General features: G+C 41.2%; 1 protein-coding gene across 3 annotated transcripts in view; it reads right to left on the reverse strand.

Moving 5' to 3' along the window:
• The window catches only part of ehbp1 (EH domain binding protein 1), a 117,244-nt gene that overhangs the window by 38,977 nt on the left and 55,300 nt on the right, over positions 1-22,967 (reverse strand). For all 3 annotated transcript variants that reach the window (XM_026354680.1, XM_026354679.1, XM_026354681.1), the window contains exons 11-16: positions 22,697-22,875; positions 21,917-21,965; positions 14,879-15,670; positions 13,525-13,557; positions 13,228-13,374; positions 2,347-2,497 (exon numbers count right to left, since the gene is read on the reverse strand). In XM_026354680.1, coding sequence (XP_026210465.1) covers positions 2,347-2,497; positions 13,228-13,374; positions 13,525-13,557; positions 14,879-15,670; positions 21,917-21,965; positions 22,697-22,875 — 1,351 coding nt within the window. The remainder of the gene's footprint in view (positions 1-2,346; positions 2,498-13,227; positions 13,375-13,524; positions 13,558-14,878; positions 15,671-21,916; positions 21,966-22,696; positions 22,876-22,967) is intronic.

Raw genomic sequence — 22,967 nt, forward strand, 5'->3', positions numbered from 1 at the left:
GTATTGACAAAGCAGAAATAAAAGGATAGTGTTAAACAAATGAAAGCTTGGTTAGTTTGTGTTAACTGTGGTCTCTGGTGAAAATACATGTTAGGCAATAAAGTCATTTCAAGCTTTAAACTGACACATTGACCAGAGCCTAATTATTCATAACAGTCTTTCTGCCCTGAGATAACAGCAAAGAAAAAACTAAAAATGATATAAATGGTAGCTATGTATCTGTGCGTAGTGGTGGTAATGTCAATATAGTCAATAAGTATTTTAAATATGTACCATTATTGTGCTGATTTTAATTCTGCACCACTGGTTGTATGCAGGATTGCAACTTGCAAACACCTATAATATTCACTTCTAACAATATGTACAACCTGTGCTACAAACCAACGCAGGGTTTACGACGTAGTAGTACACAGCAAGTATATCCCTGATGTTATCGTCCTCTGTGAGTGCGTTTTTGGTGTTGTCTTGTCTGTACCAAGTTCTGTTGTATAGTGATAAAATGTAAACTAAAAAAGTGCAATCATAGGGACGTTTTTTGCTTGGTGTATAAGTAAATCAATGAAATGGGAGTACAGTCCACTTGAGTGTGGGGACTTTGATTGATTAGTGTATCTGTGTAGGTTTATGTGCATGGGTGAAAAAATATCTGACACAGAAAGTGAAACTGAGACCTCTCTTTAATTTCCCTCATTCAAAGATCTGTTGCCAGTCTTTCCATTTCCAGATAAAAGAGGTAAGGCAAACAAAAAACACAAAAACATGAAAGCACATATTCCATTAAGTCTCCTGAGGGGCTCAATAGAAACAACAGTGTCTCCACATTAGGAACAAAAGAAGAAACATGTTATAAGCAACTAGAATTGAGACCTGAGCAGCTCTAGCTGCATGGATAACCCACAATGGATTAAAACAAAACAATCAGTAAACAGCGTCTGACACTGCAAGCTCCCTGCTATTTACTACTTGGTGGGGAGAGAGGCAGAGAACAAAGAGAGAAGGAGAGAGAACCAAAATAACTTAACATTTCCTGTTTTTTTTCTTTTCTAATTTGCTAGCTGCGATGCGGAGCGTGCTAGCAAGTGCCGTTCCTGCGTGGCTGGTTGGGGCCTAATTAATGGGAGGCCATGGTGATGGAGTTTGGAAAGTTTCATTGCAGGCAGACTCATGGAGGGGGCAGCCCGCACTGCATTAAAGGACCGTGAATGGTGTTGAGGGGAGAGAAGGAGAAAGACAGAGAGAGGGAGCGAGAGAGCGAGGGGGCTAGGATTAGCCGTTCTGCTCGGCAGGCCTTGTGTATCACAGCCCACAGCGTTTCTCTCTTCTCCTCACCTCCTCCTCCTTTTCCTCCCTTGCTCCGTTCTTTACTCCAACTCCATTTTTAATGAGATCAACAATTAGTCCAATTCAGAAAAGCTGAAAGCGCAAATAAATCTAGTGCTACCTTCCCTCTACTTCACTGTCTTTCTTATGTCTTTTTAAATAACAAGTCGCTGATCTGTTTTAGTTTTTGGCTCTTTTAAAGCCCATATTCTGAGGCTTCTACGTTCCATCAAACCTGCCTTCTCATCTTACTCTTTCCTCATCTGTTCCTCCTCTTGCAAACAGCAAGAGGCCATATCAAGTTGATAGAACCCCATTCCTCCTCACTTTTAAAGTAACAAAAGCTGTGTTCCCCTTCTTGTTGTTCACAATTACACCATTTATTTTATTGCTACCTTCTCTACATATTACACGACTACACTCTCAACTTTAATTTGCATGCACTGCACCCGATATACCTGAACAGTGCACCCAAAGAGGGGTGTAATGTGGAGGAATCTGAAACAAATGACAAGAGAGGTCTAATAATGGTCATTATGATAATAACCCCAATTTCAAGGAAATGGAAAGCAGTGGGAAATGTGTATGGCAGCATTTGCTGCTCCTGCAAGCTCTTATTAGAAGTGTTTGTTATTTGAGCATAATTTGGCCTCACAATGTGTTGTGTTGATTAACAATTACTGGGCGAATGAGACAAGGGAGGAGTTGCAAAATAAACTGCTGTTCTGAAAAGGAGGGTGGTGCTTTTTAGACCTGCGGCAGTTGTCAAATGACATTTTGTTTTTCTCTGAGGATTAGGCAGAACCCCTTTAGAGAGCATAATGGAAATGTGTGAGTTGTAGCATGTGTGGATGAAGAAAGTGAGTGTATGTCAAAAGCTTGTGTGACTCTTTTTTGTAAGTGTTAGTGTGTGGTAAATGTAAAGCCTTTTAATGAAAGTCTGACAGTATGTTAATAAAGGTAAATAAAGGAAAAATAAAAACTTTATGTTTGCCGTTGTTGATTTGTGTGTGTGTGTGTGCCGACCTCCAGCAGGACCAGCCTTGCTGCTGTTGCCTCTCTCGATGCTGGACGCATCCAGCAGGCTCATGTCAGACATTTTGACTCCAGATCGCGCCTCGGCTATCAGCTGCCTGGCTCGCTCTCTTAGCTGTCTTCGCCGCTCTGCATCCCGCTCCTGCGTCGCACACACATAAAAACAAAAAATAACTTTTTTTTTTTACAGATTCAGACAAGTTTTAAGATCTAGAGAAAAAAATCATAAGGAAATCCCTAATCTTAGATAAAGTATTACATAACTTGCTTATAGCATTCTCAATAATATATACACACATGATACAGACTCACCAACTACAACAATATACTAAATACAAAGTTTTGTAATCCAAATGGATGCACACTTACTGCATTATGGAGTTAGAGACACACACACATACTCTATCTTGGCACTAGACAGATACAGTATTGAGCCGTCACCATCAGAGTAATGGCAGAAATGCCATTTTCAGGCCAATCCAATCTGATCCTACTGATAGTACAGGCCACCATGCACACGCACACACACGATGGAAAAACCTTGATGATGTCAATTGACAGACACTTAACTGATGACGACCACAACAAGCACACACTCAATGCACAGGGTAAAAGTGCATATGGTATCCAACCAGAGATGCACAAATGTCAAAGACAAGTAATTTAAAATGGAACACATAAAGAAAGGAACAGAGAGAAACATAATTAATTCAAGACTATGACAGGGAAAAGATAAGAAAAGAGAACACAGCACAAGTATTTAAGCTGTGGGTTTTTCTGGAGTTGTGGAAGCTGAAGAGTAATAAACTGCACAAGTCGATTTTGGATAGGACCAAGGTGAAAAGCACAGTTTTCAATACAACCCGGATGATTTAAGCATCTGTGACAAAAACAACACAGGTTATGAGGCAAAAGCAAACTAACAGAACTAAAATAAACTCCACTTGCACCCCCCCTTCTTCCAAACATACACAACCACATACGACCCTAGGGAGAGTGAAGCTGCATTTCTCTGTCACTGTTCTCTCTCCCTGTGGTTTCCTGTTAATCAGGCTTCTCCATATTGAGGCAGGGGTTTTAGGGCTGGCCTATTGAAGCCGCCCATTTATCCATTAACAAAACAAGCAGCGCCCACTAATGAGCTACATCTCTCCATTTCCATGTCAATTGTTTGTTTGTAGCCATTGTTAGTCTGGGACAATGGGTCTGTATTGTAAATGACAGCAACCCTAATGCACTGTGTGTGTGTGTGTGTGTGTGTGAGTGAGAGAGAGCGCGAGCCCAAGGGGATGCCCATAGGGAGAAGGGAACACACCTTTGAGAGAAACTGATAAAGAAAGACAGGGAAAAGAGGGAAAGAGAGAGAGACAAAGAGATAAAAACTGAGGAGAAATGGGATTTGATGCTATTTGTAGAAAAGTATTAAGTGTCATGCTTAACTACACTTCTTTTCCAGTTTTCAGTGAGGTATTGTTACAGGTTACAAGTTGAAAGAAAATTAGTTTCTGCAAACCTGAAAACTTAATTTGAGTATCACAAAACTTTATAAATATCAAAGTATGAAGACAAAAGAAAATATCAAAAAACATCAAATCTATTTTTCTTAATTAATGATATATCAAGTGAAAAAGGATATCAAACAAAGAAGTGAACAAATCACAACCACATAACTGGGATGCTTGACATCTACAGAGAGCAGCAAGGTTTAATTTTAGATTGCTGACAGAAATTTGGGGTAAAAATAATTTAACTATTACGGTGACCTTGAGACCCCAATAAACTGCAGCTAGAAAGAAATGTGAATAAATTAAGAAAAATATTCACCATTTTTTCTAAAATTTTAAATAGAAATTGAAACTGACAAATATAACAACAAAAACCTGGTATCGTTTGAAGTATCATCTGTAAAGCAGTTTACATTAATGTTGGAAATCTACATGGGACCCAAGATTGATCCATGTGGGACACCACTAAATGGAAACTACTTTTAATAATCTCATTATTCAAAAAAGAAATCAAAGGAGTAAAAACAATATTAAATAGAGATGGAAGCTCACCTATCACATGTTTTGGAGAGAAATGAGCCAAGGAACAGGAAGCAGTTAAACACCGTGTCTGAGGGTGGATACTATCCCAAGCTTGAAGGCTCGTATTAAACTGGATTAAATGTTTGGATTTCTAAAAGATGGGTCCATGGGTCCATGAGGGACAAATCACTGGAGAAATATTACTGGATTGTCGCAATGTGTCATGACATTTAATTTAATTCTGTATTTCTATCTTTATACTGTATTTGCCGTTTTTGTTTGTCTTCCAATGATTTCTTCTTTCTATCCACATTTTCATCTGTTTTACTATGTTTCCTATGCATAACTTTCTTTAATAAATGTAATATGAGGAAGTGTAATGTCACTGAAGACCTCCTGGCTATGGGCTGGTTCTGATATACAATCTGGCCTTTACAGATATGAATACAACTACCATTTTAAGTGGGCCTCTATATGTGTGTGTGTGTGTGTATACATACATACAGCTCAGGCCCCAGCACACTCCAAAATATCCAACTGCATTATTGTCAGCCATTTTGGGGACAGAAAATATGAAATTGACTTTGCCTATCCAGAGGCTAGGATTAACACTATAGAAAAATGCATCAGACTAGTGCTTTGCTCAGTCAGCTACAGATTCACACATTAGAAAATACGAGGAAGGTGTTTGAAACGGAAGGAGAGGACAGCTGGTTTATAGTGTAGTAGACAATATGTTACATGATCTACAAATATTTTGGAAACTGTTTGAATATCCCTCCTTAGTAACTCTTTCTCTAATAAAAGTTCAAGTACAGTAAGTAAAATTACAACTTGAAGCAGAGCCTATACTACCAAGTAAAACATCAAGTATGTAAGGAAGCTGTGCAAAGACTGAAGATGTGAGCAGGAAGCGACAAGCATGACATACTACTATTTTTTTTTTACAGGGAAACGGAAAATAAACATGCAGCCCTTAAATGTGGCAACACAGCAAACTAGCAACCAGTCGATATAAAACCATGGGACTGCAACGTTGGAAAAAAGCAGAACATACAAATCCAACGAGCCCCGTTGTTACATGATCAAAGCCAGGATAAAAAAAGAAGCCGAAGAAAGAGAGGAGAGAAAGCATGTCAGCTGGTGGTCAGTGGGTAACTTTGCTTCAAGAATGGAGCTTCGGGAGGAGAAGAGACCGTTCCTTTTCAAACGGCGACAGCAAGAACAATTGTGTACTGTGTCTTCCATTTACTGCTGGGAACCTCCAGGGGAAGAGAGGCTAAACGGTTGAGTGCGAGGCTGAGACAGAGGGCTCCTCTATGGACTTGGCGTCGGGTTGAGGACCCCTCTCTGCTCTGGAAGTCGTTTTTGAGCAGGAGGAGCAGATTGTTGCCTTGGTTGCTCTTTTCTGGGCAAGGAGAAAGAGAAAGGGAGGGCATGCACCACTGGTCATGTACAGAGACCTGGCGTGGGCACAGAGTGATGCCACACACACACACACACACACACACACACACACACACACACACACACACACACACACACACACACACACACACACACACACACACACACACACACACACACACACACACACAGGGATGCGTACACAATCACTATCTAAAAAGGGTTTGCCAACCTCCCAGATAGCCAGCCAGTCTGGCAGCCAGTCATGCAGTTCCAGACATTTGTCATGACAGGCTAATTCACAGTCAAGAGGTGCTTTAGGTCTCTATCTTGTCCAGGCACACAAACAGTAAAGAGCATACAAAATCACACACATACAGAGTCACATAGCTGTGCAATAACATACTCTTGAACATTGTCTCAGAGGTCAGAATGAAGATGAACGTACATGATTCAGTTAGTAGTTGAAGAGCTGATCCAGAGCGACTGGATAGTGTAGTGGTAATGCCATGTGCCTTCTTACGCTTACCATACCCTTGTACCTGGTACCTCACTTGTGAGAATAAAAACTTATAACTATATAAAAGCATCTGCCAAACGACTAAATGTAAAAATATATTTTGACCTCTTAAACAGGAAAACTTGGGAGTTTCTGTTGCTCTTTCTTAACATCTAGTGTTTAAATGTTAGGAGGATAAACTAGCAATTAAGAACACACTCCATATAACCTGTAAACCTCAACATTCAAGCCACATTTGGAAAAAAGACTGATGGTATGAGTGGGCAAGGAAGAAACTGCAACATCATCTTTCTTGCAGGAAGCAATGAGGTTTATGGGAAATGTGGTCTTCAGCTTGAAAAACACTACAGGGGCTTTCACGTAGTTTAATTCTTTAGTAACATTGACTGCATTAATAATATAAGCATTATTATGTATACACAATACAACATTTTAGGAATCTACTACTCTCAAAAATCCTTACTGCTAAAATTTTGGGAAAGAGAGAGAAAGGGACAGAGAGAAAGAAAGAGAGAGAGTGAGCAAGAGAGCGAGAGACAGCAAGAGGAGGGAGCTTATCGGGTGGCTCCAGACGGAATGCGTGGATCAATGGGCGTGCAAGGCCCACAGCGATCAATGCATTTGATAAAGAATTAAAGAAGAGCCACTGTACATGGCTATCAAAGACCCAGGACACGGCCTAATTATGATTCGACGTGTGCGTGCCCATGATAGGGGTCTTTGTGTGTGTGTGTGTGAGTGTGTGTGTTGTACGTACATAATTGTATATGTCATAAGTGTGGATTGTGTACATGTGTGTTAGAGTACACGTACTGTATGAGGGATTGTATGTTTGTATGAAGGAATATGTATGAGTGTGCATCTGCATCTGGGACAAATTCATGATGAGCTGTCTTATACTTTTCATCACAGACTGAAAGTAACCATGTACTGTACAGTTTAGTGTTTATATTATACTCAAATTGTATAAATTAGCTTTTATTTTGACACAGCTGCAGCAGCAGAAGAGGATATATGTGAAATCTGCATTTACAATTTTTAAGAATGATCCAAATAGTAATGTACTGAGTGTGAATTACAATTTAAAACAAAAGGTGTGTGTTTGTAAAATCAAGCTGGTATTTTATGAGCAAATACGTTTGTGTGTTTGACTTCTGAAGTTCTGTTTACCTGTAGTTTCACAGTTCACAGCAAAAGTTTGTCTTCATCAGTGTATGTGTGTGTGTGTGTATGCCTAACAAAGGGCACTTATACACTAGGACAGGTAGAACAGGTAGAGTGGAGCATGAAGACTACTCAACACACACACATAAGTCAGAAGAGCTCGTCACTCTGACAGGTGAATAAGATTGGAAGGTTTTGCCCTTTACATAGAGAGCATAATTACTGGGGCGAGAGAGAGGAAGAAGAGAAATAAAAAGAAAGGTGGAGAACATGAACTGACAGAAAACACAGGTAAAGTGCCACCTTACAATATGCTTTGGAAGCAAAATGTGCAACAGGCTTCAACTCTCGATGACCCTCCTTTTCAAAAAGCAGTCTAAAATCATTCATAAAATTATGTTGTTAAGCAGTTGTTAGTGTATTTGCACTGAATATTTTATGAAAAATGGAAAATGTCTTGAATGACTCTTTTCTTCAACTAGCAGGGGCAGCTTCTTGGTCATCTCTAAAACTATTAAAAGGACTCTTATATAATTTGTCTATGGAAACCTAATATTTAATTCTATTTCTAAATCATCAAATACTGGCATTACAAATCTTATTTTGGATGTACTATAATGTTTTCTGCCTAAATATCTAAATATCTAAAATAGCCTTTGGATGGCTGCAACATATCAAGGCAACAAACAGAAAAAAAAAAAAACGTGTAAAAGGTGAAGAAATTTAGGCAATAATTTCAGGAAATAAACATTAAAACCTTCATCTGAGAACTTCATCCTACATATTTTATTCTAACAAAGTGGCTCTAATAGCAAGGGATCGAGTGTGCAGGGGTTATTTCAAAGACATTTGACACTTCCACTTGGTCAAATGTGAACACGAGGTATGTGATAACTTGACAACGAGAGAAAAGGGAGGTACATGTGATCAGAAGAGGTATGCAAGTGTGTGTGCTGTGCAGCTTTCCTCCATGACGGCTTGATCAGTTCTTGTGATGCAATTGAGAAAGCTGTCTCTCGTACTTGTTAACGCACACACACACACAATTTGGAGACTGCCTTTGATCTCAACTCCAGCCAATTCAGCAACGACACATACCCACACACTCCAAGACAAGCACACACACACAGTCCAAAGAAACTCCCCACCAAACTATTTAGTTTCATTAGGGGGAGATTCTTCAAAAAGAAGAAAGAGAACAAGAGAAAAGGAGGGGGGTGAAAGAAGAGGAAGAAGAGAAAGAAGTGAACGCAGGGAGAAGAAAGGGACAGCAACCACATTAAAATGAGACCTGGAGTTAAACTATTACTGCTGGGAGAGAGTTGAAAAGAGCGAACAGGAGAAGCAGGGAGAAAGGATAAAGTTGGACAAAAAGGAGTGCAGAGGGCCATATTTGCATTTTCAGAATAGACATTTTTTCTATATTTGCTGCAAAGACAGCCCTTTACTGGTAGTTCTCCAACAATCAAATTTTGAGTAAATTGTGACTTAAAGGCTTTTTTAAACACACAAGAGTTTAAAATCCTCTGCAATTACATTTACAAATGGCCAACTCTCAACACTGACAAACCATAAACTGTAGTGTATCAGCAACCTTTCAAAATTGTTGCCTTTCTGCCTGTCAAGTGTTTGGCAATAAGGGCCAACAACCAGGCAACAAGTAATCATTATAAATTGTTTCTGCATACGAAGATGAAATTCAGAACAATCATAAAAACATTAAAACTAATGTGGAATTTATAGTTTTAGAAAGGATCAGCCAGAGGGCTTTGTTTTGGTCACTAGTAACACAAAAGAAAGAACAAACTATGGGAACAAATTAAAGATAGAAAGAAAGAAAAGAAAATTAGTACATGATTGCAGGCAGGTTAGGATCAGAGGACAGACAGCAGATGGGAGTAGATGACAACACCCACAGGTCACAACAGCAGAGGTCCAGGAGTCCCTTCCATTCCAGAGAGTAGGAGAAGAGGGAGGAGGAGGGAGCTGGGATCTTGGTCGGCAAAAATCAAACGGGACCCAATTATAGGAATCACAACGAGTCAGTGAGCAGGGGAACTCTCTTACCTGGAAAACACCACAAAAAGCGTTTGCGTGCAGCCGCAAACCTATTCCTCAAGCACGCACGTGCACAGGTGCTACATTCTTGCACACACAGTAAACACATTTCTGCTTTACAGTTTTTGCAAAGAATACACATCTGTGAACGCGACGTAGGAGCACATGCTTGTGTATCCACATGCCCACAAACACACACACAGAGTCTTCTCTCAAACCTAGTGTGGATCCTGATAATTAGCCTGGCCAGGCCGGTGTGAAATTACTGTTCTCATCTGCTAACGGATGAGAAAACCTGACGCGAATAGACAGACCCACATGCACTCCTCCATTAAAATAATACCAGTGAGAAAGACTAAAAGAACAAGGAAGACACTAAAATGGAATTTAGCAATGTCTGCAATAGGGATAAAATGAGAGAACAAAGTCTTTATTTTGGAGAAAGCTCATTAATTACCCATTTGGCTGCTGTGTGGTTAAGGGGTAGTGACATTAATCAGTACAAGACGTCTGCACTGTGACTAGTGATATGTTGTGAAGGCCACCTATGAGGAGAAAGGGGAGGTGGAGGGTGCAAAACAATTAGTAGTACTGCTTGTCTGTGAAAGATCAGAGAGCAGGACAACAACAGGAAAGAAGAGATGTAGGAGAAAAATGGAAAAGAAGGACGGAAAGACAGGAGAAAAGATGAGAAAGTGAAGTTGAGAATTATTAGAAAAACAGATGGAGCCAAAAAACAAGAGTGTTAGAGAGAGAGAGCAAGTGACTGAGAAGACATGGAGGGAGAGAAAGAGACAAAACTGAACCTGTGACCTTAGATGAAAGACCCAGTCACCGTGGGCTACAATTAGGGATGGCAGGAGGGAGAGCATAGGTCAAGAGAACAGGGCTACACACACATGCACACAGACACGCAGACACACACACCCACACACACAGACACACCCACCCACCCACACACACACACACACAACATATTGTTCTACATCCAGCTACATTCATGCTGACACTGTAGCTGTGGATTTATGCATAACAAGTTTAACATTTCATTTTCCCTCACTCTGCACTGACTGTGATCACTCAAACACTATTATTAATTTAGCAAAATACAACTTAGTCATTATTTTGCATACCTGTAATTTGTTGAATTTAGTGTGACCATTTATAGAGCTGTACTGACTAAAACCGACAGTAATCCTGTAAAAAGAGAGAGCATGAAAACAAGTAAACTGTTCTGTTAACTGCACATGTGGGGCCTCCCTTTCATCTTGTTTCTAAAACTTTACCGATGATCTGTTGAGGCAGGAGATTTTTATAACTTCAAAATTTGCATTTAATGAGGTCTGAGGGACTTTGTTAATCTGACATTTATGAAATGTAAACATCAAGTCTTTTTTTTACTACTTGAGTGAGTCTACAGAAGGACTTTATTCAGGACTTCACTAATTTTGCTATTTAATGTAAAATCTTGACTTGAGTGGAGGAGAATCCCCACTGCTAATTATTATCATGATACTTCAAAACTAACCAATCTTGAAAAGAAAAGTTGTAAATGGAGAATCACTGCTGCAACAATAATTATAGCGCTAATCAATCAACCTTTCTGTATTTTGTGACTGATCACCACTATACAGAGTTGTATCTTGACTTACAAATCTGACTTGTGCCACTTTCAGTATTTCTAGTCTATTTATATTAAAATCTAAGACTAATTTATCACGTGTACCCTACACCCCTAAAATGGCTGATGTAGCCCCCCTCCTCTCCTTCTGCCCAAATCATTCTGTTGCCCCCAAATTAGCCACTTCCCTGGAAGGATGAAGCCTGCTTTAATTGAATTAAATTATACCTTATGCATGCTAAACCGCAAAGCACCTACTTAGACGGATGGGATGTTAAATAGGAAACGCTTGGGCCTCTCCAGCTGATAACATGGACACACACACACACACACACACACACACACACACACACACACACACACACACACACACACACACTAATCAAAACAAGACATCAAGTAATCTAATCTGAATCACTAACAATTATCAGCACATTGGCCTCAAGGCCAGTCGTATTCCTTTGATCAATGTTTTCTATTAAAAAAAGTGTAAACAATTCAATATCTCCCTCTTACCCCTCCTCCTCTCCCTCCTTCTCTTATGCACAGGGTTAGAGTGTGTGTAAGACTGTGTGTGTGAGGGGGTTATTAACCAATTGTCCTTGGAAATGAGTAAGGAAATCAGGAGGACAGGGAGAGAGAAAAAGCAGAGGGGTGGATCTGGCTACTTTATGGAACTAATCTAAGTGAAGTAAGGCATCTTGGCGCACAACAAGGGACAGAAGTGGACCTTTTCTGGGTGCTGCAACTGCTTTGAAAAACTCTTTTAATTTGCTTTCTTCCTCTGAAGAATTTTAACGCCACCAGTCCTTGGAAGGCCCTCGTTTATTTCCCCAGATTATGCTGAAATGGTTATTCCTGTGGCCTGCACACAGACACAAACACACATTTGCATGCCTACACACAGATGAACAGTGACCGTACATATACACATAAGCATACACACACAAACACAAACACACACACTTTAAAAACCATCTAATTCAAGGGCATATTTCTCTTTAAGGATTCAGGAAGCAAATGCGAGGGAATGCGGCTGTTGCCTTTTAGATATTTCATTACCAAAAGGTATTTATTTCATTTTACCCTCAAATCCCTTGTCGTCACAATTCTCACAAGACCATATTTTTTTCTCACCTCCTTTTCCTTTCTCTGAAACATTTGGAAACGTCACTAAGGATTTGACCACAGTGCTTTCCCAGGGTAAGTCCTGGTGCATCACTGTGCCCCCTCCCCGGCCGTAACTCTCAGTATATTATGTTCAGTGAAGCGTGCTCAGTTCAGAGCTGGCAATTTCACTTGCGTCTTCTCTAGTCTAGTTTGCTTCGGTACAGCGATTCTCTCCCCCCTTTACGACAAATGTTCTTTTGCTGACAGGTGTTTGTGTACAACATTTATTCAATGTTGGAAAAGTGAGGGGGCAGCAAATTTGGTCAGAATGTCAGAAAAAAAGGACTAAAGTTGGCCAAAGAGCAAGACTGATAGAGAGAGAGGAAACATTTATAGAGAGAAGAAGGAGTGAGGGAGTTCATCCAGATTTTGTTTTTTCTAACTGACATGTTCAGCCTGTGAAGTTCAGTAGTCCATAAGAGAGTCTCAGCAGAAGTTAATAAGGAAAAGTCTTCTCTCCTTCTCAAAGCCTTCTCATAAAGGCTTTACCAAAGTGGACTGCCACATGATGAGACAGTTTGGACAGGTTTTTCCAGCATGTTGCAAGTGTAGTGAGCAGCAAATAGAGAACTGTGGAAGTGATATGAGGGTGTTGAAAAGGCTGGTGGTCACTCTAGTAGCTGTTCCTGTGCAACACTCCAGCGCATGAAGCAAGAGGAAAGAGGCAAAGACAGGCACAGGACAAGCTTTACATGTTACACAATGAGAGGTCTGACAGACCTGCCTGCTTCTCATAAACCAGAGGATCGAGGCTGACCCAAACTCAAGTCAAGTCTTTAACAACAACCGATCTATCCTTTTGTATAATTTTACACGGAGGGTATCCCTCTTTGAAGAGAATAATGTCAGCAGTCTTAGACCAAATGTAGCTCATTCACACATAGGCACACATTATTTTGACTTACATCACAGACATTTGTGGCCCTGTTAGTTGCAGCCACGGCAGAGATGGCGACGTTCTTGTTGCCGGCTTTCATTGCAGCGTCTCTTCGGGCCTGTTCCAGGAGGAGTCTAGCTCTCTCCTTCAGCTCCTCCTGACGTGAGAGCACCTTCTGTGTTACAAAACAAAACAAAAAAAGGAAAACAGTGTGATACAGTGTGATAATACAATGATAACAACAATAAAATAACAGGATCTTTTGTCATTTACATTATGATGAACATTCTTGAATCACACATCAGTCTTTTCTTTTTTTACTCACCTTCTCAGTTAATACAACTGCAGGTGTTGGCTCCTTTGAAAGAGAAAGCACAACATCGATTACTTAGTTCTAATCATTTGCCCAATGAATTGATAAATAATATTAATCTAGAACACCAACAGCTTTTATATTTCTTTGTTGTACACTAGACAGGTGGGGTATAAGGACAAGTAAATCCAAATGTGGGAGCTGGATACAATGACCATCATATCTAAGGCCTGCCTTTTGGCATTATGGGCCAGGCTACGAGCTGGGCTTATGGCCTTGTCTGGGTCAGTGGTGTGGAGAGCATGACAGCTTTGTAAAGAAAGCAAAACAAACACCTACCCTAGAATTTTATCAGCAGGATAATCCTGAATGTATTATAAGCAGGTGCAAACAGAGCTTTTACATGTGGCTTGGACAGAGGAATATAACAACCAAGCTGCTACTGACACTGAAATATGTTTATCCTTTCAACAAGTCAAATCGGGGCCGGGGTGCAGGCATGGATGCAGCCCACTAACTAGATAGCAGCAGATCAAAATAGGGTGTCATAGCCGTCATAACCCCCTGCTGCCCCCCCGCCTGCCCTGTGACCTTTTGACTTGTAAACAGGAAGCGGTAATCTGGGGTTAACCAAAGCAGGCAGCAATGTATTCTATGTGTGTGTGTGTTTGTGTGACTATGTGCGCACACGCATACAAGTGCGTGCCAGTGCGTGTGAGTGAAGAGATGAGGTGTGCTCTGCGAAAAGCGTCGCCACGCCTGAGCAGTCACGGCACCAACTGCCATCAACTGAAGGGATGAGAAATATAATGAAAAATATAATGAAATGTCAAAGCAGGGGGTTCTTTTAGGTGCCTTCTATAGTCGCTACATGTTAGGGGCTCGGCCTCGATGTGTACGGGTCTGGGCAATGAGACAGGCGACGACAACATCTAATGCAGAAGGGGAGAATTTCGGTACGGTCATCTCTGCAGTGGCATCAACGAGGTCGGGATTTGAAGCTTAGCAAATGCCAGGAGGGAAAAAATGTTCACTGTTCTGTCTTATGACTGATGCAGCTCTGAAAGTTTCAATCAAAGGCACAGTGCAAGGATAAAAACCTGAACAACCCATTTAGGGGCCTGGCAGGTATCTGCAGGTAAACGCTGTCAGAATCTTAATACCTGACATAAGTAGTGTGAATGATGAGAATTTAGTCTACATCATACAGACTTATCCACAGTTTGTGTGAGGTACATAATTATTAATTAGATGTGTGATAGTTTAATTAATGTCTTAACAGCTCCTAAAATAAATCCAAAACACTTGCTAAACTCTATTCTACATCTACAGAGACCTGCAATAAATCTGTTCTCTGAGTGTTTACCTGTTTGGGAGGCGTGTCTGTGTGGTTGACTGGAGGAGAGCTGGTATCTGAGGCGGGCTCAGACTCTGAGTGACGCAGACTGGTCCTCTTCTTCTTAATAAGGTCTGCGTCCCTGTTATAGGAGAAGCCCAGTTTCTGGTGGGGTGGGGACAAGGTCCCTCTTCTGGTTGGGGACCCAGGTTCTGTACTTCCCTCCTTTCTATCATCTCCCTTGTCCTCCTCCTGCGGTTTTTCCTTCTCCATCTCTCTCTCCGCTCTCTGTGGTAACTCACTAAGGTCTAAAGTGTTGGCTTTAAGCAGATTCCCTCTATCTTCAGAGCGTGGCGCTGTCATGGGGGTCGAGTCTGTTTTTGAGGTTGCTACTACCATTCGCGGAGATGGGACAGGAGGTGAAGACTGCAAAGTTGTTGTTGTCAAGCTGGCTGAAACTCCTACTTCAGCCTTCCAATCTGGCTCCATCACCTCCTCCTCAGGGCCTTTAGTGCCATTAGATTCACCAGCAGTTGCAAGAGACTGAGAGGTAGCCTGACGCTGTTGCACGTCATTGAGTTCGGCATAGAACTTGTCCTGGCCTATGGAGGCATTGGTATCGGTCTCAAAGTCGCCCACCTTGTAAGTGCTGCGATTGCTATTGGCCTCTATCTGCACCACGTTGAGCTCCTGACCGGAGAAGTGGGCCCGGATCTGGTAAAGGTAGGTCATTACTGTTAGCTTGTCAGGAATAGCCAGCAGCACCATGTCAGATGGTTCTAGGAGACGGGAGATGCCCAGACTTGCAAAGCCATCATACGCCTGCCAAAATAAACACCAAAAGTAAACTGTGAATACTCAAGTCATATAGAGCAATAATGACGTTGACTAGAAAACAGACTAATGAAAAGAATATGCTGCATCAAAACAAGGAACGAGAGGGATGGAAGGGTGACAGTACTTTGTGAGACAGGAATTGTTAGGTTTATTTTCCTGACACAGGTTTTATTGGGTGCAAGGCCTATTGTATGCATGATCCATGTGTGTTTGTGTGTGTTTTTGCACAGGAGACACCTTTGGCATGACTGCTGACAGGTCATGTCAGGGATGGCTGTGCCCGATAAGAGACGCAGATACCCCAAGACAGAGCGCTTAATCCCAAAGTGTGTGCCCCTATCGCTCCCCTACATCAACCTGCCCACGCTCTCCGTCACGCGTGTAATTGGTCTGATTAGAGTCTGATGAGAAAATACAGGTTTGATTATCAAGCGACACACGAAACCCAATCCCCCATCACCAGACAGACTGAGACAGAGAGACAGAGAGAGAAGGGATGAAAACCATTATCGCAGCCAATGACAGGTAAATAAATAGATTAACAGCGCGAGCACACACGCACACACACATACACACACACACACACACACACACACACACACACACACACACACACACACACACACACACATACACACACACACACACACACCCTTCCCATCCGTCTCTCCCAGGTATCACAGCTTGTATCTGGCCTGCTTGATAGTGTTGATCTAATTCCAACCTGTTGCAGTGCTCGTTTGTTTCAGTGCCTCCGTAGATCTCCCCAGTCTATCAATCTCTCTCTCTTTCTCTCCATCTCCCTCTCAGACATCCAAACCTCCTCCATGAGTTTTTTAACCTTCATTTACAGGGATGCTCTGAAGAGTTCTTTTTTCTTCTTTTTTTTCCACTTCCAAATGTTTTTACTTTTATTTATCCAGAAAAAGGGCCTATTAAGCATGTATGATTTTTCATTAAGTCCCCGCTTTGCATTCATCCATTAAATCTGGGAGCTTCTTGTGAAAATATTAACTCAAGTGTTGGTCCCTGAGGATGCATAAGTGCTTTGCTCAAGGGTACCTCCACTATAGCTTTAATGGAAGACAGTGAATATGTCTAGCTTGTTGTGACATACAGTATTTGTGCTGAGAGAAAAAAAAAAGGTGTGGAGAGAGCAGGTTTCAGAAGCGATTGAATTGTTTGCCAAGAGGTTCTGATACAGTACAGTGGTGCAAAAGTTGTGCAGCATATAGAGCCATAAAAACAGTGGTCTGAAGTATGTAGGCCATAAAAGAACCCTGCAATGCGATGCAATGCTTTGCCTTTAATATATTTGGTTTATACTTTATTTAAACTAGCATTAAGGGAACTGATGTGTTGTTGCTTTCTTTCTGATGTGGCTACAAACATGGGCTCATGGGCTACCGTCATTAATGTATTACGACAAGTGAACACCAGATTAAACTGATGCATTGATTAAACCTCACACTTTGCCCATTGTTGGGTCCACAGAGCATGCACACTAGCAACTTCCTCCAGTCATGTTTCTCGATTCCCCACACAGATGAACAGGGAAAACAAATAAATGTATATGCTGTTCCTTTTACAATGATTCTCTATGTGTGTATAACGGCAGAAGGTGCACTACGCTCAGCGCTGATCCTGAAAGTTTGTCTACGGTAGCTGGCCTGTAAATCGTTTTACTTCTTTCTTTACTTCTACTAATTTCTGATTAAAAAAATCTAAATTTCATTCTACAATATATATTTTTAAAGCAGGATAACTACCTGTCAGTGATGGTACAAAAAATTACTAAACTACTGAGACTTTCTATAACAGAGAGAACTGAATACATGAGAGAAAAAGGAAAGAAATTCAAAACAACAAAATGACGCTTTTAACTGAGTTTCTCAATTTACAATCAATTATGATGCTTTTGTTAGGAGTCTTTTTCACTCTCACCTCTTTTGTTACCGTCTATTGATGAAAAGGGTAACAATAGGTGGAACATCTATACTCACACAGACCAATAAGATGTATGTGAGAGTGTGCACATGTATGTGTTTGTGCCTGCAAAGACAAGGCAGGTAGAAAGAACTGACAGCGAAAAAGAGAAGAGGGAGAACAGAGAGGAGTTTGCCTTTATAGTGAGCCTGTTTAAATTCTTTACTACTTCAACAGCCAGAAGAGAGAGCGAGAAAAGAAAGAAAAACAATACAGGGAATAAGAAGGCCCGATTGGGTTTCTAACACGTATTCAGGGGAGCAAAGTGTGCTTGCATTGTTCCCCTCTTGCCCAGGGTAGGCTGTGAAAGAGAGCAACAACTTTGCTGCTCAATAGGGACAGAATGAAAGAAAGAAAGAAAGGAGAAAGAGTGACAGTGGGAGAACACAGTGAGAGCTGTGTGAGGAGGAAGGAGGGAGGGAGTCTCTTGAGCTAGGTGCCCTGACGTGCTACTGTCTTTTTGACCTCAGTGCTATGCTTTATTGTTTCTATTCATCTTCTCTTATAGCTTGACAAGCTCAGATCATGTCACGGTGGAGCAGATGGGGTTGCGGGAGGGGCAGTGGTCCTTCGTCACTTATCCCACATAAATTCCCACTGTTAATTTCTGTCTGTAATACTATAAGATACTATACATGTGTTGTATGTATTCACACTTTGTTATACAAAAGGCTACAAGCTAATAATAATCAAACATTGTTATAGGAGTTGTTGGAGTTTGGTTCTACATATGGAACTGTGTTGTATTCAACATCATGTATTTTGGGAAATATCTAGTTATCACGCTTTCAATCATCTGACTGACAAAGCATTTGGTCTGGACTAAATGTCACCGTTGCCTGCCCCAGGCCGCTGGTCTCTGCTCCCCCTCTACTCCCCTTCAGTGACTGACAGGTATCTATCGTTGTCAATCATCTATACCCCCTCCCCTCAGCCCAACCCCTCACAGTTGTGCTCAGGGCGCTTTAGCCTGGTGCTTGGTGCTACACTATCAGATGGCATGACAAATGACTTCTCCTTGGCCTCATTACACACACACACACACACACACACACACACACACACACACACACACACACACACACACACACACTCTTAACATGCAAACTCCTCAAATAGCAGATGTATGAACACATCCACAATCACCCACAGACCTGCATACATACACTTATCCACTGATAAAAGATCATTTCAAACACTGCATGTGTTCTAAATATTTACCTCTTTCTCCTTTTTTCCTACCCACCCCCAATATTGATTGTCCTTATCTGTCATAATTCAGCACAGTCTGAGCTCATTGCAATCACTCCTCACAGATAGACTGTGAAAGGAGGAGAGGGCATGTTTATCAACTAGCCATGAAAAGCAGAGATAGCTGTCATTTCTACACATTTCCATTTCTGCTGTCCATTCAATAAATTCTATACATTATAAGAACTCGTTTTGAATCAACTCTATACAGCACTGTGAAAAGTCTCTTTTCATCTATCTTTAATTCTGCTCTTCATACATTTCTCTTGTTGTGCCATCTTTAGTTCCCTTTTCTCTGCTCGTCTTTGGACTCTTTAACCTGCCACATCACTCCGTCTGTACTTGTGTGCCTAGTGTGGGTGGTTATTCTTTTTTGCAGGCACTATCACAGAGACCCTTCTCTTGTTCAAGTTCAGCACTTTCAGGGTGCTACATGACACCACACGAAGCGTTACTCTTTTCTGCTTTATGAACCGACTGGCTTTCACAGTCACCTACAACACTAAGTGCAATTAATTTGCAGTTATGTGGCACAACTGGACACGTACCAGTAACAACATGCATAGCATAAAACCATACAGACATTACGTCACATACAGCGCAGTAGAATTTGTATTTGTTTTTAAGGGTTAAATCTATGATGACCAGCCAGTTCACTATGTGCTACCATTACAAACCAATACTTTTAGGTTTCTTCTTTGGCTCATTTTAAATGTCCTTCACAGTAAATACAAACAATTCCACACTGACAAAATTAAATCCAACACCTTGATTTGAGGCCTTGAGATTGCACAACTTTGGCTCAAGGGGCTGTTAGATTCATGTCAACGAAGCAGATTTAACTAGACACCTAACAGTTATAATTTTGCTAACACACCGTTGCTACGTACTCGGATTCTTGAGGGCTACATAAGGAAGTCACAGGTGATATCTACCTGTGCCTCCTCTGTGCACTGCAGTGTGCATGGGCAAATGCACATCAGCACCAGGTGTAGATCTCTACAAAAAAAGCTGATCGCAGCATGCTGGGTACTGTGCTGCAGCTATTCAACAGCTATCTTCTTCTACGGCATATTCCGTTATTACTTATATCTAACCAATTTCTTCAGGGCTACTTGAGTACCTGGAGGGGGGTGAGGGGCAGTTAGTAGATATGGGATTGGGTCTCTCCCTCTCCCTCCACGGTGGTTATTGTCAACAGGGTAGCATTCATGCCTAACAGGGCCACCAGAGGTTATCGCTGAGCCAGAGTGTGTAGGAGAAGAGGAAATCAAGCTGCAGGAACCCGACGCATATCGTTCTGTGTAGCCCTCGGGGCCAGAGAGGGGACAGGGCGCCTGTGTATCTGTGTGTTTATAGGTGTGTGTGTGGTAGCAGACAGAAAGGGGGAAAAACAGGAATGTGCAATATGTGTTTTGCACAAATGTTTAGGGAAATGGTGAATGTGCAAACGACTAGCTAGAGTCACAGAGGGAACCATGGTGATGACAAAACAATAGGGAAATTTAGAGAGAACCAGTTATTCAGTTGAGTCTGAGAAAAATTATACTCAAGCCAATGCCAGATTATCAATCAAGACATGCGTACCCTTTCCTGTGCATTTTGGCACAAACACATGCAAAGAGAATTTTTCAATAGGCAAAATACAGTGGCAAGAATAGGTATGTAGCGTTTTGGAATTTCATGGTTTTCTGCATTAAGTTTTCATAAAACGTGATCTGATCTTCATCTAAGTCAAGAGTATTAACAAATATAATGTGCCTAAAGTAATAACACAAAAGAATTCTGATCTTTCATGTCTTTACTGAACAACCATTTCCCTAATCACTGCAAGCTGGCCAGGCCCTGATGCAGCAACGCAGGCCCAAATCATATTGTTTCCTCCACCATACTTTATAGTTAGGATGATTTTTTCGTGATGATATGCTGTGCCCTTTTTATGGCAAATATAGTGTTGTGTGTTCTTTTCAAATAGTTCAATTTACTTACGTACTGACGTACAGCGATGTTCTTTTTAGTAAGCAGCAGATTCCTTCATTGTGTCCTGCCATAGACACCCTGTTTGTTCAAAGTTTTACCTATTGTAGACTCATGAACACAGATGTTAGCCAGTTCCAATGATGCCTTCAAATCTTTGTCTGTCACTCTGGGTTGTTTCTTTACCTCAATGATAAGTGTTTGTTGTGCACTTGGGGTCATTTTCACTGGCCGCCCACGTCTTGATAGAGTAGCCACAAAGCGTCTCCATTTGTAGATTGTTTGAAGTGTAGACGGTGAATTTCTTTGTCTTTGACATTACTTTTTTACTTTCGAAGTAGCTCTAGTCCACACCTCCAAACAATTTTTCTTAACTTACGCCAACACCTGACTCCAATTAGCTTTTTTGAGGTAATTATTCAAAGAGTTCACATACTTCTACTTGCACTGTGATGATGTATTTTTTTGTTTATGATTGTTCTCAATAAAGACATGAAAGATCAGAATTATTTTTATGTTATTACTTAAGGCACATTGTATTTGTTAATACTCTTGACTTTCGATGCAGATCAGATAAAATTTTATGACAAATCAATGCAGAAAACCATGAAATTCCAAAAGGTTCACATACTTTTTCTTGGCACTGTATGCTCCTATTATCCACACATCATCAACACACACAGCAGAGGCAGTTTAGTCAGCTCCTAGCGGGAATCTGAGTTAAGATACCATCTCACCTCTGCTAGGTGACCAAGTCATACTTTAGACACACACAGCAGGGGGAACATCTTATGAAAACTGTCATTATAACATTCAGACTGTGGTGCATGTGCGTAATTGTGAGTACACACATTTTCTAGCCTTCCTACGTGTGTCCACCCTCCCTCCTCAAACCATGTAAACACACATACACACTACATCCAGGGATTAATGGCAGATCTCTAAATAAGACCAAATGGAGATGTGGATGGGGGGGAGCTAAGTGGTGTGAAGGGCCCAGCGGTGGCTGCCTCTTACCTTTTTGTTGTTTTCTTTAATATCCTGAGGATTGAGCGACTTGTAGTCTCTGGAAGAACAGTGGGGAGGGTCGAAGAAGAGGCAGGCAGAGAAAAGAAGAGAAAAAGAGAGAGAGATAGCAGAGGAAGAGGTGTGTTTAAATATGCGTCACATGTAATGGCATTAGAACTGTAACATGCAATTTCATAGCAGTGCAATCAACAGAACTAATAGAGTGGAAAATATGTAAAAATAACAGGCCGGAGTGCAAAGGCACACAAGCGTAAACACACACACACACACACACACACACACACACACACACACACACACACACACACACACACACGAACACATGCACACACAGAGCATGGTTTTGATGGATTATCTTCATGTCTGCTCTCCTGATGTGGTTGCAGGTTAACAATATGCTGTAAGTTTCAGCAGAGTTAAATAGTAAACAGTTTCAAATTTTTACAATTTTCTCACACACACACACACAATCCTCAAAATGTTCACACAGAATTATGATTACACTCACACTAAACAATGAGATGAGTGTTTCAGGCAAACATGCAACTCTACATTTAAATATTAGAATGACAGATTGACTCAGCGTGCACACATCTGTCATTCCACAGGATGATGACAGGTCAACTGTGCAAATATGATGCTGAAGGTTCACACACAGTCTTCATCTAATAATGAACTTCTTCATTATTTATTTAACTTGTCTGGTCTTAATTCTAGCCCTTGTTGTTATGAATATTAAGTTTAAATGTCTGTTAGTGTGTTTCATACATTATGTCAGGTCTGAAGTGGTGCAGCAAGGCGCAGAAGGCCAGGCCATTCCTCCAGGAGGTGGTGAAGTTTGTGATCTTCACTCCACGGTAGTTCTTGGTGACCTCGCGGCACCAGGCCAGCAGGGACTGGCTGGCATTGGGCTTCCCTCCTAGAACTGGACTTGGGATGGGGCTGGGCTGCAAGCAGAGAGTGGGTATATGAATGAGGATGACACATTTAAACGAAGAGGAATGAACAAGCCAGAGGAAATAATGAAAGGGAAGGGGGG

The sequence above is a fragment of the Anabas testudineus genome, chromosome 15, assembly GCF_900324465.2.
Source record: "Anabas testudineus chromosome 15, fAnaTes1.2, whole genome shotgun sequence".
Classification (NCBI taxonomy): Eukaryota; Metazoa; Chordata; class Actinopteri; order Anabantiformes; family Anabantidae; genus Anabas; species Anabas testudineus.